This window comes from Megalops cyprinoides, chromosome 6 (genome assembly GCF_013368585.1).
Source record: "Megalops cyprinoides isolate fMegCyp1 chromosome 6, fMegCyp1.pri, whole genome shotgun sequence".
In the NCBI taxonomy this organism is placed as follows: domain Eukaryota; kingdom Metazoa; phylum Chordata; class Actinopteri; order Elopiformes; family Megalopidae; genus Megalops; species Megalops cyprinoides.
In genome coordinates this window covers 25147773-25167591 of record NC_050588.1, presented here as the reverse complement: position 1 = coordinate 25167591, position 19819 = coordinate 25147773, and the positions used below count along the sequence as shown (strand labels likewise).

The 19819-nt window shown below is 39.3% G+C and overlaps 1 protein-coding gene across 2 annotated transcripts; it reads right to left on the bottom strand.

Annotated features, from left to right (window-relative positions):
- Nucleotides 1–3949: 3949 nt before the first annotated feature.
- Nucleotides 3950–19799, bottom strand: gxylt2 (glucoside xylosyltransferase 2). Of its 2 annotated transcripts, none has more exons than XM_036531990.1 (7): nt 19425–19799; nt 13137–13338; nt 9999–10130; nt 7583–7834; nt 6908–7031; nt 4889–5061; nt 3950–4129 (listed from the first exon to the last, which is right to left on the bottom strand). In XM_036531990.1, the coding sequence occupies exons 1-7, from the start codon at nt 19694–19696 to the stop codon at nt 3950–3952; spliced, it is 1335 nt and encodes a 444-aa protein (XP_036387883.1). In that variant the 5' UTR covers nt 19697–19799. The 2 variants fall into 2 exon arrangements, with proteins under 2 accessions (XP_036387883.1, XP_036387884.1); XM_036531991.1 differs by having other exon boundaries at nt 13137–13335.
- Between the last annotated feature and the right edge of the window lie 20 nt (nt 19800–19819).

Genomic DNA, 19819 nt, shown 5'->3' with positions numbered 1-19819 from the left:
TGTGAATGTAAAGTATGTGGTCTTGTGTTTTCCACCTGTTTCCCAATGTTCCAGAAGTTGGTGGATCTGAAAAGTTCCATCTTGGACACTCACTGAAACAACTCCATTCTAACAATTTGCCCAGGCATCCACCTTTAAAGCCATCTGTTATATCATGACTTAGTGGTCACAAAACCAATGTCTTTACAATTCAGCATATACAGAACCGTCTGCTAAGGTGTATGGGCAAAAGTGGAATTTTCATCTATGACAGTTTGATAGTTTTGAGGTGAGTAAAATAAGTTAAAATCCAAATCACATGATTTCAGATTGAAGTAGTTTAACTGGCAGACACAGAATGCTCTTACCTGCATGGAAAAGAGAGAATATACTGTTGTCATGTTATACTGTATGAAAATAGAACTGTCCACTGAAAAAATATAGCTGCTTTAGAGAATGGTGGGGGACATGTGAGCCTTGTATCCATGAAGGTTTAATAGTGCCAATAATAGTAGGTTACCTTACAGGATTGGATTGGAACCATTTGGTAACCAATGACAACTAAAAAGTCACTTGATTAAGTAAGCTAGGATGATTGACATAACAGTGGTACCATTAAACACTCTAAATATGGTCTATCTATTTTGCACACAGTGAGTGCTTGCCCAGATGATTTCTGTCTGGAGCAGAATGTAGTATAAAAAATGTGCTTTATGACAAAAATAAAATTTATTTGCCTTTGTTATTGAAAGTTGAGGCCAAACCATTTTGTGATTTGGTTAAAATGCTTCCCTTTGAGAGTGATGTCATCACATCACCTTAAAAAAAACACACTAGAGCTATTACCCTTAATCATGGTTTCCAAGTCTGACCACTCTTGACCTCCCTCCACTGGCTACCCGTATTAGTTTCCAAATACTGGCATCAGCCTACTGAGAGGTGAGGGTAACAGCTCCCTCTTCAATCCATTGTCAGATTTACACACCGGCCAAGTCACTCTACTCTGCAACCACAAGATCTTCATAGTCGCATGCTCCAGTCACGTCCTCCCTCTCGCCTGGTGCCAATGTGGTGGAATGAGCTTCTCATTGCGGTCAGGGCGGTGGAGTCGTTGGCCAGCTCTGTCGCAGACTGACATGCCAGATTACACACTGAATCCCCTAGTCAAATATTACTCACCTTCCCATATTTCTGTAGTTTTACTGTACTGTAGCATTGCACTTATGGATCACAGCATTGTATGAAAGCATTGTGTAAATGGCTGACATATATTTGGAAATGGTCAGGCATGTTCTGCATCTAGTCTCTATACAACTTTATTAGATACAACGAAAGAGAAGAAAGAGTAAGTCACTCTGGATGAGAGCATCTGCTAAATGATAACATATAAATGTAAACCTCTGAAATAAGTGACTAGTTTAATTAAATTGTGTTTAACAGGTGCCCGTAAGGCGTACGGATATGGAAGGGTGAGAGACCACTGGCCTTTTCAATCTGTTGCGTAATAATTCAGAACCTTTCACTGAACCCACCCCTCAACTCCTTAATCATATTCTCTCTCCAATACACAGTTCTTCAGTTAAGATGAGAAATGACAGTGGAAATGTGGAAACCTAAAATATAAGTACATTTGTGATATTAATTAAAGAAAGACTTTGTAAACTTTTCATGCCCTTTTATTACAAATTTTTTCATGCAACAATATATATTTTTTGCCATAAAATGTGACTGAAAACAATTTTGACACAGAAATACACATTCCTTCACTTTGGAAGTTGTAAACCTTAAGTGCATTTCATTTATTTAACCACAAAAAGTAAACATCTGAATATGAAAGTACAATCAATGTTTTTGGTGGCTGAAGCTGAAGAAATGGCCACAGCAACGCTACACGTCTCAACCACAACAGATAATACTAGATGCTCAGGTTCCAAACTTGAAACATCCTTCTGATCCCTTTATTGACATTTCTATGCTTGAAATATTTGTATCACATATACATGTTAGATGTGCTTTCATCACTCGTAATGCTACCCTTTATGGGATAAGACTGTGTGTGCAGACTTTTTCCAAATACACTGTAGGCTGTGAACACATAAAATAGAATTCTGAAGTTATAGCAATTACCATATTTTCAACATAAGTTCTTATTCTGAAAGAGTCACAAAATCCTTTTTTTGTTTCTAGTTTGGCCACATATTTTCAAAACTAAAGAATACAGCTATATTAAGTTTAGCAACATCTTAACTGTAGGTACATTCTGGCCTGACTCTATGGTATTGTACTGTAAATACTGTATGCCTCCTACACGTTCACTGACCAAGCAGTGCAACCATAGAGGGCTACACTCCAACAGCTGAGAGTGGTATAAAGTGCACTGACAAATTGTTTATTTGTTCATGAGTTTAAGTGTGTGTCTAATACTGTTGTTGGCCTTTTGGCTTCTTTTGTGATCGAGGATACTGTTGTCTCACAGCAAACCCTTCCACACACCTACACAAATCCACATTAGCAGGGAACCATATGTTGACTAGGAAAAAAACCTGACATACTTTTGGAGAACAGTGCAATATAGTATCAGCCCTTACCACACTGTCATATTTCTGATAGACTTAATGAAGCCTTGACAAAACTGAGGCCTACTACAGCTATGCATGAGAAATGCAGACATTAACTTTGCAGGACACAAAAGCATCGATCACAGCTTCCTTCAGGCAGAAAGGGAACTCATTTAAAACCTCTTACAGAGATCTCTGTTAAGGATGCCTCATGGCATATTTCTTAAATCATACACATTAAAGAGTAACAGTTCTTGCAGCTTTAACTGGGAGGAGAAAAATCACTTCTTGGCCAATCATCAATTTTGACCTGACACCATAGAGTAAGTAAAATCTTTAAAAAGTGTGCTTAGAGTGCCACAAGAGTGATGAATAATTGAAGAAAATATGGTAATTTTTAGTTGCATTTATGGTGGTTAATTATCAGCATGTGGCTCAGACGGTAAGGGCTACTGGGCTTCCTAAAAAGGGCCCTTTCCAGTTTTACCTTCATGAGCAAAACAGTGACATTTTTTTGTTTTGTTTTTGGTAATGCAAAAAAGCACATGGGAAAACCTGATCACTAAGGCAGCAGAGTGTGATGATCAACAGTTATTATAATTCTAAGCAGAAGTTTTTTTTTTTTTTTTTTTGTTTTTTTTTTTGGGGGGGGGGGGGGCAAAGGTCGGATATATCGAAAAATGACCTATTTCTTGAATATACATTTCTGCATCCATTACCTTTCTCCTGCTACCTCTTTGGCTGCCTATTAACTTTCATTCAAAAACAAGAAATCACTGTGAATAACATTCATGTTCATTCAAAGTTCAGCATATTAATTCACATTTATAGTAGAAAGCAGGGGCTTTAAAGTTTGTGGTAACGCAGGCTTCTATCACACCAGAGCTGACCAACATGGTAAAATGTCTGAAGTAATCACCATGTACCCAACACAAGGAACATCTGATTATTTGGAAAGCCATGCTTTCCATGTGTGTTTTCCTGGGAGTGATAATCAGCCCCTAAACATCTGGAAAATCTCCCCGTTTCATTTTCATGCTGCAGTCATTCTGGTGGTGTTGAATGTTAGCCAAAGATTTCAAATTGTGCGCTCCTCTCAGAAAACCAATGGGAAAGCCTAAAATCTGGGTGTCATTCCTCTCTCGAACAGGAAGAAGCCCCTCCTTGACACTGAGTGAAGGAGATCCATCCTCTTTGTTCAAGGACTCTATATGTATGTTACAGTATATGGAAGCAGTCTGTCAGCCTCAGGAATGTCACCTCAGCACATTGCACATTCTCCTTGGAAAGATTAATTTGTAATGTCACAGACCAAGAATCCCAACTCCTTTTAGTCTCTGCTTGTGTGCATCTCCAGGTTAAAAATGCACAGAGCAAACCTTTAAAACAAGTTTCTAGAATGTTTTTTTCTATTATTTATGAGGCCGTTTCACATGAACAATCACCCTCTGTTCATACAATGTCCTCATGGTCTTCTCCACTTGTTTGAGGAACACTTGGGGTATTCGTCCACATAGTGTATTGACCGTGTTAAGGAACTTTGTCTGAAGTGGTTGGAACAGTGACTGGAAAATGTTGTCTTCAAACGGATACTGAAAATGAGGGAAATATAGAATAATTTAGTGCGTATGAAATGGTTGTGCACATGTTGCATATGTAATGGTAAAATTATAAATCAACAACAAAAACTTTTCAATACAATGTGTGCATTTCACTACATCTGATCACTTACTACTAATTTTAATTATGAACAGCAGAGGGCGCACTGCTCTGAAGATGATATGCAAAACAATACCACTGTTACTGACATGTTTTAGCCACAGCTATAAATTTCATGTAAAACCAAAACTGTTTTTACTGTAGCTGAAAAGACAGATTAATTTGATTTGTTTTGATTCTACTATATAAAGTAAAAATGGGATCTGCATGCTCACAGTGTATTTGAAGTATCAGAGAAACTAGAGAAAAAAAATGAGCCGATACCACCCACTGCAAGCACGCACTTCCTGTTCACACAAGAGGCATGAAATTCATAATGTTCATGCTTTTGTAAAAATTTGACAAGGGTTCTAATCTTTCATTTCTTCTAAATGGAGGCATTCCAATCGTAACAATAGATAGGAGTCCAATCTAGAAAGGTTCTTGGGACAGAACTCAGCGTGAATATACATTGACAGACTCCGAAAACAGTGATACATTACAGTCACCCAGCCTGTTCTGAATGTTTCTGGCACAGTACATTTCCCACAAAATGCACCCTGGATATACAATGGACATGTATGTTACATTGTAAGCACATTCTTAGCGGCTTCTCCCCATTCCTCAGACACGTATGTTTTTTTTTTACTCACATCATGTATTGCGTCGTACACGGCTTTGAAGGCAGGCTGCTTGTCATCGTGGTAAACTCCACGGTTCCCGTGAAGAATGGCCACTCCTTCTTCCTCCGCCCCCTTGCAGTTGCTGCCATACATGCAGTGGTCAGGTCTGTAGTTCCACTGGCATGGGAAGGTATACAGACACTCTGGGAGAAAAAAAATAACAAATATATATAGATAAAAAAAAAACATCTGTGCAAGAACACGGTACTTGAGACACCCACCTCAAATTCTCCAGCTAAACTTGCTTGATGAATGACAAATAACATTTGCTACTTTCTTGATGCAAATTAAACATTTTTCAACAAACAAACCCAGTCAAAATCCAATCAATACCAGCACTTGGGTAACAATACACCAGCTCTAGTGTTCTGTAAATACATAAACATTATTCAGATCATGAGTACTCCTCAGACACTATTCTGGGTTTGTCTATTCCAATACAAATGCAACTGCTTTCAGACATTGCCCTATGTCCCCTTATTGTGAGTGCTTATGGGAATACTAGTTTAATGAATTTTTTCCATTACTGCTGTCAGAAAAACAATGCCCTTGCCAAGTCTCATCTTGGTTCTGAATACTTAATACCCATCCTAGCACACGACACCTGTGCCTGTGTCTGTCACCATAGCCACAGCCTGTGAAAATATTCACTTGCATTAAGAATTATGAAATTGTGCTAAAGCATTGCTTTCTGGTGGGTTCATTTACTATTTTAGGTGACGGTTCATTTCAAAGGAAATAAGTGAGTATGGCTATTCTATTCACTGCCCATCATTCAGATCCATTCAGGGCAGTAAGTACTGAATTTTACACAGTTTCTCTGGCAACCCAGCCCTCAAATCACATCAAATGCCTCAGCCCTGTGTTCTGGATAAAAGGGTAATCATCTGGGGTGCAGAGCGCCCCTCCTCCCTGAAGCTAACTTAAAGATAATACTGAAGTCCACACATTTTAGACGGGCGCTCCTTCCTTTGCTTGTTCAAACCATCAGCCAGCACACCTCACAGTAACTCCATAATGGCCTGTGCAGCCTGCTTATGTTCCCAGACTCCAAGACGTAATAACCAGAGCGCTCTGGATCTTTCCATTTTTTTAACGGCACATACATAATAATCAAAATCCCTTTTATTGGAGATGTCCAGCAAATATAGGGTATGTCCAATGTAGATGGTGATATCCAAAAATGAAGAATATTTTTCAAAAGGAGATTCGATTAGTTTTCATCATCCATTTCACGTATATGCACATCTGACAAGATAATTTCCAATTTAACTCCCTGGAACGCACAGAAAAAAACACCACTCTCTCAGTCCGAAGAAGCTGACACGATTGATTAAAATGATAAATATAATGAAGAATGATAAGAAAAGATGATCTTTCCATGTTTATTTCATGTATCAGACCAAGATTAGGAGATTATGAGATTAGGAGGATATGACTAAAAATTGGGGAACTGCATAAGTGGAGGCAGTCAAGGAAAGATAAGAATATGTTATATGCTAACACATATTTTGGTTAATCAGTTGCATTTTTTACCACCAGAAGTTTCAAAATGCTAGATTTTTGGACAAAGAAATTGCAGAAATCATTTGCACTGGCATTAATCTCTCTTTTAAATAGATTAAAGTGGTCTGTTGCTAGGTTTTACTTGCCAATTTAAAAAGCTACTCTCTTAAACTTCTACTTTCTTAAACTATATTCTTTTTTTACAACCATCATTTTTACATATAAAACTGAATGTAGTTTTACCTTAAATATTTATTAAGTAATTAAATAGAATTAATTGTAACACATAGTAGCGAAACAGCTATATTTTTTGCAGTAATGTAAATTATGTCTGTTATAATTTAAATCACTGATACCTTCTTACATGCATTTATCTGTTTTGCCAGATGTTCCATAACCCCACAATGTTGAGATGTTTTAATATGCCCTCATATGATGTTGGTCCCACATGATCAGTTAAGCCTTTCTCATGATGCCTTGTACCTGGGTTGTAGTGGAAGATGATGTTGAGCAGGTCCTGGTCTCCCCAGGTGATGTGGTTTCTGTACTTTTGATAGAGTGGGTGGAGAAGGTCTTCCCATGACAGGCCAGTGGAGATCATGCTGTTCTGCAAGGCCAACAACCACCATTTATTTCCACTACACTGCTTTCAAAAGACAACGATTTTACTTCATTGTTTAAATTCAAATAGTTTTTGTTCTCCATTTCAATGTACTTGACATTTACACAAAAGATAATCTGCACAGCAAAGTACTAAAACCTGTGTCTTTCAGATTATGTAGTCATAGAATTTCAGTAATGGTCATGGACCCAAGAGCGCCCAATTGCACCACTAAGCTTGGAAATGCCTTTTTCTGTATTTGAACATTGCATGCACTGGTGCAAAAGAGAATACTAGTGACACCCTTCAGTTATTTTGTGTTTTGAGTCTCTGCCCTATGTGGAGACTCAAACAATGCCAATGCCAAACAATCCTGAACAAAGGCTTATTAACACGTTAGTCAGGTTGATGAAACGGTAGCTCTTTAGTGCTTATGGGAAAGACATTAAATTTTACAGGTTCTCTGACTGGTTATCAATCATCAATGATTACAATCATTAGATACCAAAGGAGTGGAGCACATAAAAAGACATCCCCTCCCCCCACAACTCTGTTACCTTGAACAGAGTGCTGCGTATCCGAGTGAGGTTCATGAGCATGACCCCTGAGTTGACCCCGGTCACGCCGTAGAAGGGGTGTCGTGCGAAGCGACTGTACCAGCCAATCTTCGGGATCTCATGCTCTGGTGCCATGGCGGCGAGCTGGGTGCTGTTGAACTCCTTCAGGAGGTTCCAGATGTCATCCATGGGCCTCAGGAAAAGGACATCTGTGTCCACGTACAGAAGTGAGTCCACGTCCGTGAGAATCACCTGGTGTCACAACAATGGATCAAATGGGGCTTCCATCCTCAGCTCAGTCCTCTGCACTTCAACCACAAACAAGGCTCACATATGGTTCCACTTCCATGTCTGCAACACTTTAAATGGTAACTAAGTGTCAATGGGCTGCCACCAAGCTGTCTTCAAAAGAACTGGTTTGATATCTCAAAGATGATTAATAGGGTATTTGTATTTTATTTTCAACATGTGGAGTATTATGTAGGCAAAAAATGAGGGATATATTATCTAATCTAATAATCAAAATATGCACAGTCTACAGTCAATACAAATACAGTCCACATATCAGTATAATGAGGCAAGGTTAAGCCACATGTAGGAGGCAACAATCAGGATGACCTGCTCATGGCAACAGGAGGTAAACGTGTTTCATTTACAATTTTGTCTTTCCTATCTGCTACTGCTTTTAGCTGTAAAGTGGCTAGCCTTTTTTGCTCTGTTTTGGTAACTCCGAGGTCTTTTTTTAAACTACTTAAATCATTTTTCCATGGCACAGATGTTGAAATGCGGGCATGACCCAGTGCAGTGAAGGGGTGGGACGTTTTGGCTTTCTGAGACCAGTTTAATGCTTTAGTGTTGGAGTGGTTCCTCCTTTTCAGAAAAAGTAAAAAGCAGGAAATAAATTCCGAATGACAGCACTTAATGAATACCTTCTGGTATGAATGTCAGCTTATGATTAAAGTAATTTTCATTTCTGACTTTGTCAGGTGGATATCTTTTCAGGCACTGACAAAGAGGCACAAGTGACAAAAATGATAAATCTGTCCAGACTCTTTGAATCTAAGATATTACTTATGAAGATAAAAAAGGAGTTACACAGTACTTGTCTCTAAACTCCAACATTTTAGGCTGAAAAATAAAAGTATACAGCAGGCTTCTAAGATGCAAAAATCTTAAAATAAATAGCAATGGTAGGGCTGCAATAGCCAAATGACTACTTCTTAAGCGCTCCAAGTAATCCTTTATGGTACATGCCTTGTTTAGAGATGACAGTTAAAAGTTATGTAAAACAGCACTCAAAGACAAAAACAAACATTAGAATTATATTTCCAGCTGTGTCCCAGATGCACTTATTCTGATTCAATTTCCTGATACAAAAAAAAAAAAAAATCCTAAAGAAAAAACCTGTAATTGCTGATTCTTCGTTCATTTCATACTCTACAAAACACAGAAATGAAAAAGGGAGATAGAATCAAGCATTAAAATGAAGAGACAGGGAAAGAAAGAGACATAGGCTTGGAATAAAGACACAGATCTGCTTCGCCAACTGAGATTAAATTTAATTAGAATTGCCACCAAGTTATTCTCCTCTCTCATTTTCTTTAAAAGAGATTTCAAGGTTTTCATTTTTTTCTTGCTCCACCTGTTTCAATGACAATGTCGATTAAAAGGAAAAAGCAATTGCCTTTGTCAATGTCACAACGACCCACATCCCTAGGACCTGGTTAAGCATGTACTAGCAAAATGTACAAACAGAGGAACAAGAACTGTGCTCTTCTTGTGGCAGCTGTGGGTTGCCACATGCTTCAGGCATTAGTCTGGAGCAGAATTATGAGTTCAATGCTAAAGGGGTTACAGATTCAAATCCGCTGTGGAACCACACTGCAGTTCTCTTCAGCAGAGTGCTTTACCTCCGTGATTCCAGTATAAATCAAGCTGCACAGACTATGAAATAAAAAAGATGTGTGAAAAGTTATTACAGCCAAGTAATAGGAAAAAAAATGTCATTCCAAATACGTCAGAAACTACTGGAAGTGTATATACCTTATATAATATTAGAGCATATTAATTTCATTTCTCTCCCTCCCTACATGCATACTAACAAGTACTACCCTGATACCAGCTTCATGAAAATGGACTATAAACTTATATAAGTTCACAGTGTCTAATTCATTACATTATCTCTTTGCTCACCGGATGCTAGTAACCATGGTAACTTCCATTGCTTACATTTGAGTTTTCAGTCATTTATACAGCTGTGTGCCACCTGGAAACCTGAGAATAGTTTTTTTGTTGTCCAGTCACTGAACCACTACACTGCCTGGCTATACTACACTGTGTAAAAGACAGAGCGAGAGAGAGAGAGAGAGAGAGAGAGGGGAAGGAAAGAGCCAGGCAGAGAGAGAGTCAGTCCTACCGGGAGAAAGAGCCTCTGGGCAGCACATGGCTTGAAGAGTTTCTTCCACTCCTCAGCATTCCCCACAGAGAAGGTGATTGGATAAACACTGTACTGAAATTTCGAGGAGACGAAGCGGGGCCATTTTCTCAGCTGTAAGAAAAGAAATTACACGTTATTTCAAGTCATCAATGCTATTTCAGAAAAAGAGACAGAGAGAGAGCACACTACTATAACAGGTCAGCAACAATGCTTCAGACATATCACATTACCAAGACATGATCAATACTACTTCATACATGTCATACAGTTTCAGGGATCACAGAAATCAAGATGTAATACTATATGCTTCAGACATATCACAAGGATCGCAGAAATCACTCAAGCCACAGCCAACACTAATTCAGTAATTTTAGCTGGTAATGAAATGCCAAGTGTATGTATTGTGCAATTTTTGGACATTGAACAGAAATGAACAAGTTTTAAAAATGCAATTACACATGTGCAAAATAAGTGCAATGTGAATACAGAGAATATGGGTGCGATAGCCATAGCCCTTGAGGAAGACACAGCAAAACATTACAGCTCACCTTTAAGCTTATAGCTGTCCTGGACCTGTTTGTCTTTGTCCTCTGAATAAGAAGCTTGCCATTTTTAAAAAGACCCACTCATCCACAGCAGATGTCTTTTTATGTGCTTGGATTTAATTATGATAGCATTACTGTTGTGTACGTCACATTACATTTCAAAGCACAATTTCATAACAAAGAAATTGGGTTACATTAAATAATTTTGATTATTTATTTTGAAATTGCAAAATGGGTTTAAATTATTTATACTGAATTATTTAATCTGCACAAACAACACTCCCACACTAGCCCTCTCAGTCATGCACACATCTGTGTACAGATAATTAAACCTTACTTTCAAAACCTGAGACTGTTCTGATTTCAATATTTTTGCTTACTTTCGAAATTTGCAAACATATTTGATGGTTTGTTGTATTCAGTCAGTCTCTCAGCACTCCTCACATATTTTTTATTATGCTCATGTCAGCTCTTTCCTATGGTGGCCTTGAGAGAAATACAAACAGTATAAATACACAGAAGTGTATAAAAAAGTTGAAGTGGATTAATTAACTTAATTAATAGGCTACACAAGGAACAAACAAAATAGCACTCTGGGACACCACTTTCACCAAAAAATATGTAAAACATTTTAATCATGTGTGCATGGTAGGGTGAGATGCATTTCACTAATAAGGGACCAGCTGCAGATGGGTGACTAATATTAAAATATTATAATCACGGACACAGAAAAGAAGGACAATTAAAAAAAAAGATGAGGAATTCTTGTCCTGCCTCTTATTTTTGCTCATCAGCCTCCACACATGAGAAGAGAGTATGATCAAACCACACATCATGAAAAGGTTAAGCGGAACACACAATAATACTGAATGTAAACCTGAAAAATCGACCAGAATAAAATGCACGGAACACTATGACTCTTTTACTTGGGAAAAGTGTAGAAGTGCTGCACACAATGCATTATGCTGCTTTTTCTCATATGCTGTTGCTCAAAACCAACTCTAAAGTGAAATGGAAAATGTAATGTGTGATGGGGGAGGAGGGCCATTTCGCAAGACTCCCACTCAAAGCCTTCTCTCTACAAGTGAAGCCCACAATTTTCTGCTCTGTTAAACACTAAGCCCTCTGTAATCGCTAGTATTATTAAACTATTGGGCTCACAGAGAAATATCAAAACATGAAGAGCTGGCACGGTTGTTGCTGACGAGGAGAAAGATCAAAGCAGCCAGGCTATAGCTGTCCTTGCTGTCATGGAGCAGACTTATTCATCTCTCCACCACACCGCTGAAATGCAAGCACTCTGGACATATGTTCCCCCTTGGCTACCTCTGCAAATGCACCATTGTGCTCCACCAGCCAACATGTGCTTCTAATTAGAAAACTGAACTATCATCCATTCATGGTTACCATTAGTTTAGCAAAGAATTAGAATGGTTTTGCAAATGGTTCCAAAAGTTGCAAGCATACCAATGGGCGAACTAATTAGCTGCATTCATGCTGGATGCCATTTTACAGGCCATTTTACAGAATTTTCTCTTAGGCCACAAATACAACAGGTGGCAAGCATCCTACAAGATATCCACGCCAAACATTCCATTGTCGCAAAATGATTAAAATACTGGTTCTCATTTCAAGGAAAGTGCTGCAAGAGACTCATATGCCACAGTAGATTTTAAAATCTTGCAATGTTTATATTAGGATGAATCAGGACAAATATGAAGTTATGCAAGTAGGCCTTGACAAATTTGAATGAGACATAAGCTGCCTTAATGAATAATTTAGGAATATTTTCCTTGCAGCTTTTACAGCAATTAAAATATAAGTGATGAACATCAAATCTGAAGCTTCTGAAATGCGTGATTCAGGACAAACGTGTGGAAATGCATTGGTAGCCATAATAAATGTGGTGTAAATTTCACCCTTCTGATAAAGTCAGGAATAAAAGTCCAGAATGTGCTTGGAAGGCCTACAGTTACATGCTAATCTCTCAATGTCCCCAGACATAAAAAAATATAATAATTGGTGGCTTGTAGTTTTGCCAGAAACACACATTTGAGGTTATTGGACTATAATTTTTTAGTTATGCAATGCGTCAAGCTTACAGAAAGCCTTATAGGCCAAGAGTGTAAAATGCTCCTCAAGGTGATTTTGAAACCCCAGTTAGCAATTTAATGAAGCATGTCCTAGGGTGATGTATCATCTGACCAGGCGATAAAAAAGTCAGAAATCTGTGGGATGATGAAACCGCAAGGAGAAAGAGAGTGCTCAGCAGAGGTTCTGTGGGCTTTTAAACTTTCAAACTGCCATCTTTAATGGCTTTTTTCATAGAACTGAAAATTGTGTTCTAGGACAATTATCTGAAGACTACTGTGCAAGTAAGAAAGTCATATCCACAGGATAATAATAATAATAACCACGGCTATGTCCACATGAGAACTGAGACATTTCACAGACAAAATATTCAGAGTACCAGTGAAGTAGCCCTCATCAGTGAGTCAAAGATCTAAAGCTCACCTCCACTTGACAGTAAGCGTCTCCCCTGTGGGGTTCACAGAACAGTCAGAGCACTCACCCCTTTCTGGAAAAGTGAGGCTAAGTCATCCTCTGCGAAGATGTGAAACTTGATCTTCTTGACGCTGAAGAGAAGAGCAGATTTGAGCAAGGTGAGCGTCTCTTGCAGCCGATCCCCGCAGGCCACGACAGCCAGGTGCATCCACTCCTCCCCGGTGGTGGCGCTCCTGGACACAGGACGTACCACCTCGTTCCTCGGTCTGCTGTGACGCACAACCACAAGAAGGATCCATCACCATGAGCACATGTCAACATCACACCACCATGCTACAGAGACAAAAAAGTATCATTGCCATAACACACGGTCATAAGAATGTGTAGCCACAAAGAAAAAAAATTACCACCATCCAAAGTTCACTATGTACACTGCTATTGGCCGCTATGGAGCCTATCAGGAACATGAGTCAGCATGTCTGGGAGGCCTTCCAGCCTCCTCACATCACACTAGCCCTCTGACAGCAGATTAATGCTCACATTCAGGTTCCTTAAAACATGGCATTCCATCATTTACCGTTACCCCTTTCCACATCTTTTGTAGTCCTCACCTGTGCCTGAGGGACTTTTCTGTCACGTTGAAAGTCATGGTTTTCCCATATGTTATCTGAGTAAAAAAATTGCTGCCAATGCAGCAGAGGCAGTTTTTATGACTTAGAAATCAAAGGGCTAAAACCACAGATGTTGACAACAAAAACGCCACACGGTAGAACACCAAAACTGAATGTCAATACTCGACGGTGGAAATTTAAATTCTACACACAGTCTAGAATTTTACAGTTCATTTTAGGTGCACATGTAGATTCAAACCCTCACGTACCGGAAGAGAACACGTACACTGGTTGCCACAAGCAATTCTCTCTGGATCAGAGTCAGAGGCAGAGTGCTGAGTTTGTAGTGGAAATAGCCCTTCAATGCCAGGGGAATATACACTACTTCTGAGCAAAGGTATCAGAATACAAGCTTTCTCTGAGCCCAAAAAGATCCAAGGAGTCTCTTGCTTAAAAGTAAAACTTTTACAAGATTAAAAAAACTGAAATATCTGAGAGGCGGAAAGTGGGACAGGCTTCACACCGTATGCGTTTCGTTTTCTGCATGGCTGGGAGACATTGATCAGGATTGATGAGAGAGTCTGGGGAGCCTGTCATGGTACTGGGCTTTGAAGGTCAGAATTCTTTCACTAACAGTCCCGCTCACACAAGCCAGTGAAACAGACTAGCATACAGACTGACAAAAGAAAAGTCCAGAAACCTGAGGCTGGTTGCTCTTTCTTTAGGAAGTGATTTATTCATGTGCAGAGAGGACAGAACTAACACGACAGTCTTGACTGAAAGCTGTCCTTTTTATTGATTTGTTTTACTTCTTGAAGCAATGGCTGTGCTAGTTTGATGGCAATTTCATGAGAATGTTTTTTTTTCCAGGCAAAAAATCACAGCTTTAGAAACATTTACATGCAAGTTTTTCCACCCCAAAATTAAATGTGTGACTTGAACACCAGTTCATTTTCCTCAACAAAAGTACTGTTAAATGGATATTAGTTTATTTTACTGGTGAAATAACTATCATGTTAACACAAACACAGCAGTTTTTCTCATTACATTGAGAGACTTTTTTAACATGTCTCTCAATGCAATGTTTGCCTAAAGTCATTCATGATAGCTGTAATTTTTACATTATGTTTCAACAGCAGACTCGCACAGTTCATGCTATTCTGGGGCAGGTCACTGCGTTGGCCTGCAAGGATATCAAACATGGTTGGCTAGAAACTGGCAACCTTCAAGAGAGAAATCACATGACTCTGGGCAATCACACATGGACAGTAGGACACAAAAACAGAGACTGCAGGCCAACGCAGTGACCTGCAGTCTCCGTTTTTGCCTGAAAATTAACCATTGGTGTAAAAGGTACGCAAGACACTCATGGTGTGCAGATGGCAGATTCCCCATAAAATGCTTGCAACCTCATTTCACACATCTGTAAGCACTGGGACAGGTCTAACCTGGATAAAATGGGTTATAAAAAAGGGATTTAATTCATTGCTGGCAGCAGGAAGTGTGCATAACCACATTATAAGCTTACACAGGCCTGCAGAAATGCCTTTTGAACCCATGGAGTGATTCACAGCTTACAGAAGCGTCTTTAGACGCTTTTGATGCAATGACACAACAAGACTTATCAAGAAAGCAAGGCTAGCAAGACAATAAGAAAAACATTATTTTTACTGCTCTGCCATCATCTCTAGCTACTGCACAACCATAGCGCACTGTCTGGCAGCATTTAGTAGATGGGGCGGATTCAATCAAAGGTTTAGATAATCAGAAAATACCACTGCTTTCATTACCCATAAGAAAATCCTCTCCATGCCCCATGGGCTGAATGGAACCAGTCCGTTTAAACAAGCCCTGCAGCGCGGATCATCTCCCGTGGCAGACTGATTAACAGATTTTCTAACTGGAGATTGCGCTCTCGTCTGCCAAGCATGCCTATTTCTGTAGTCCTGGCTCCCTTGCAGATAAAGCTAGTTACAGTAAACCAATTTCTCTGACAAGCCGTACAAAAATGCATTCCTAAAGCACCTCAGGACGTACGGGTGAGTGGGGAGGTTCCACACTGCTGCAGAGAGCAGGGCCCTCACTCATTCAGAATGACACTTTTACAGCTTTACATAACGTCTCTGCAATGTACTGCTTCATGTGCCACTAGACACATTATTGCCCTTCATTCCGAATGCTGAACGAAGGTATTTTATTTGTTTAGAGCAACATTTGATGCGACGTAACACACAGAAGTGTCTGAGACCTGCTTCTGAAGAGGAAAAACCAAAAGCAGCTGAAATAACATTCTTTGTGTGTGTGTGTGTGTGTGTGTGTGTGTGTGAGAGAGAGAGTGTCTGTGTGTGTGTGTATATGACTGCTTTTTTTCTGGACAGCATTTCTATTTTATTCTCATTTTGGCACATAAAACTACTGATTGCTCACCAGCGGTGGAGAACATACTTGGCATAGCTACTAACATTTACCATGAGACACAGATTGAGTAGGAAACCTCAAAAAAAAAACCCAGAAAATCCTGCTGAAATGCACATTCTTAGGAACACATGCAGTGAAGGTTTCTATGGTGTGTGCTGGGCACATGCACCGTAGTATCAAATGCACAACATAGTAGATCAAGATGACCACTACAGTTCGATACCCCAACAACAACAAGGATATCACATGATGCCACTGTTTTCTAAGAGAGGAAGAATTCTCCTTCATTTGGCCTGGAATTACAGTAGCACCACCAAAATTCTCTACATCAGAATATACAGCTGAGATGCATGCTGATTGCTTACACAAACCTGAAGTAATGTCAATATCAGCTTTACAAAAAAAAAATATAAATTATATATATATATATATATATATATATATATATATATATATATATACACACATTTGGGTATGTTGTTGACCCTACTCAAATGCAACCCTCCTCATTGAACTTGGTTTGACAGATGTGATTAATGAGTGCCCATGCACTCTTACTAACTTTCTGTCTTTAAATAAGTAGGATGAATGTCAAATCATTAGCCCCCCCCCCCCCCCCCCCCCCGTTCATCTCAATGTTCTGCACATGGAAATGGAATGTCACTGCAGACTGCGGCATGATCAAATGCCTGCAAGGCAGAATCCAGTGATCCTTTGAGGAGGGAAAAGTTTCTCCCCCGTGTAGTTGAGGTGGCACTCTTACACAAGGAACACAAAACTGTTGAAAATTATAAGTGAGAATTTTGTGAGTATGTGTCACTCATTCAATTTTTTTCTATTCTACTATTATTCTATTACAGCTAAGCTTTCTTCTGCACACATGCTTGGAGTTTTTAAAGGTATTTTAATTTACTAAACATATCTCCAGAACACACAGAATCACCCAGCCTAACCTCTCTTCCAAGCCAATGGCTACTTCTTTCCACTTATTTTGCTTCAGCTGTTTTTTTTTCCTTCTTAAGGCTCTTCAACACCCCTCTTCTGGCAATAGCCCAATAAGATCATCTTACACTTCTGTCAAATGGGTTTTACTGCCAGGATTCTTTCCTTGCTTCTTTGTTGCTGTGGTTCTGTAAGAAATAGCTTACCAGGAACATGAACAAGAGTAAATAAAGCAGTTTGAACAATACATTATGGGCTGATAATTTTTCATTGACTGTGGACAGTCCATACCATACGCTTGTATCATGAAATCCAACACTAAAGGTGAATCTGTTGAAAATTTTCTGACTTGCCTAAAAGTAAATCTAAGGTTGCAAGTGCAGTCATCAGAGTTGGTAAGCACCTAACAGATGACAAGATCTACACTGTTAGGTTGGCGTACAATTTCAGTTTGCATGCGTTATGTTTCATTGACAAACACTGCAAATCGGCTATTATTGGGGCTAACAAGGTCCGCAAAGGCACTGTGCAGTCTATGCTTTATCTGCAGGAAGCACTGTGATGGAACCAGACAAAAGGTAAGTACTGGGCACGGCAAACATGCTTCTGTTCAGAGGCCTGTGGAAGGAAGTATACAAGAGGATGTTATGGTGTCCATGAGAGACGATGAAAGGGAGGATGATCAGGAAGAAAAGCAAAAATAGATACAGTAGCAGAAAATAACTACCAAAAAAGCAACCTTCAGTCTCCCCTTCCTTTGTCCTCCTCCATGCGTCTCCGGCCGTGTTTTCTTAATCAGAGTGTCTGTGTATCTGACGGACATGTTTTGGTCATTATTTTCCTCCCCCGGTGATGGGTTGTTCCAATTCATACTTTTATCAGTAGAGAGCAAATGCAGGTGGGCGTGAACACTGACAGAGGACTTACACTTGGTTTGGAGAGATAACAGCTGTCCAATTTTAGCCGTGGAAAATGGTCAATGGCAAAAATAAAAACAACTATAGTACTGATTGTGCAGAAAGCCTATGGACAAATGAACACCAGAAGACACTGTTACCGTAAGCTTTGACTGCTGTTGGAAGCGATATCTGGCAGTGGCTCATTGACTTGCATGTGTTGACATTATTACCCTCATATTTTACACAGCAATTTTGACCTCTACCTTCTTTTCAGCAATCAAACATTAGAATTCCCACGGGGGGATATGCAAATTTAATTAGCAGAGCCAATCAATGGTTCCGTTCCACATGCCTTTAAGCAGATCATGTGACTCCTTAGAAATTAGCCTTAACTCCTCTCAAGGTGACCTTAGTTCATCCCAACATGATAAATGGACTTTTGCAGCAGAGTGGGACCGTCCTTATCTGTGTTTAACAGAGATTAAGTAATATTGCTCACGATGTCTTTTACGCATCTGACCTGCATGCTGATGTCATGAGGCTCTGAGCAGTTGATGCCCTCGAGGATATCGTTCAATTACTAACATGGTGTAGCAGCAGAGGATTTTTGTATCTTAGTTCTCGAAGTAGATTCACTACGACACTAGAGAAAACACATTAAAATATTTTGCAAAGTGTACATTGCTGAAATAATTATATTCAGTATTTTCTGCACAGAAGACAAGGTCGAATCAAAAGTAATCTATGGGTGTAATGCACCTATGCTAAGGAAAGGGCTGGTGATGCCCTTTTGATATCTGAATATCGCTGCATTAAATCTCTAAGTATGAGAGCAGTATTACCATAAATCTTAAACAGATTTAAATCGTGCAAATTAAACACACACAGCAAAGGGGTTAGAGACCTACACATTAACCTCACACCCCCAACATACACACACACACAAACCGTGATTCGCAAAACTCTCAATGAACAGAAGTGGAGTCACGACAGTTGATGCAATTTGTTTCCCAAACGTCCTTGACAATGAGATATCATGTAACTGTATGTCTCAAGGTCTATAAAGTAGTAGGTACCTTGTCTTTCTGTCTGCCTAGAAACTGGCAAAAGGCACGCAGATAACTTCTTCAAAAGCGAAGAAAAACATGCCTGTCGACAGCCTACAAAGTATCTCACCCAAGTAAATGCAAAGTTATAGCAAAAACATACCTTTCATAAACTGATAAGGCGATGATGGTTATTATTATTATTCATGATAAAAACAAACGCAATGGTGCCCTACCAGTACTACTACTAAAACTACTACTGCCATCACCATAACTACTACTACTACTACTACTACTAATAATAATATGTATTAACGTCGCAAAACTGCAGTGATTATGAAAACAGAACCGTGGCTAGAAAAAAAAAACAGTTCGTAACAATTTCATCACATCATCAAAATTAGCAAGTGAGCAAGCATTGATGCACAACATTTCTTACCTAAGCTTCGCATTTGTACCGCTTCTGACTGATACTTTGCTTTCCTTTCGGTTCGAACGTGGCTGATTTGGTGAAACGCGAGGAACTCGTTGAGTTTTTTTTGCCAACTTCACGGAAGCTACGTTTCCCAGTCCAGGGGAAGGTGGAAAAGAGTTATCACTCGCAACTTCTTTGAAAGGCGGCTCATCTGCAGCATTTCCCACTAAAAAGTACAAAAGTAGGAAAACTCCGAAACACAGAACGATCACCACAATCTTGCAATGAATTCTCATCGTGAAAAAGTGCAATGATTCCGTGGAACAACGTCAGATTCTTCCTTCATGGCTGAGGACATGAAATTAAAACCAGACTTGACATTTTGTGATTTGTTCTCCCTAGTTGCATTGTGCCGAAGA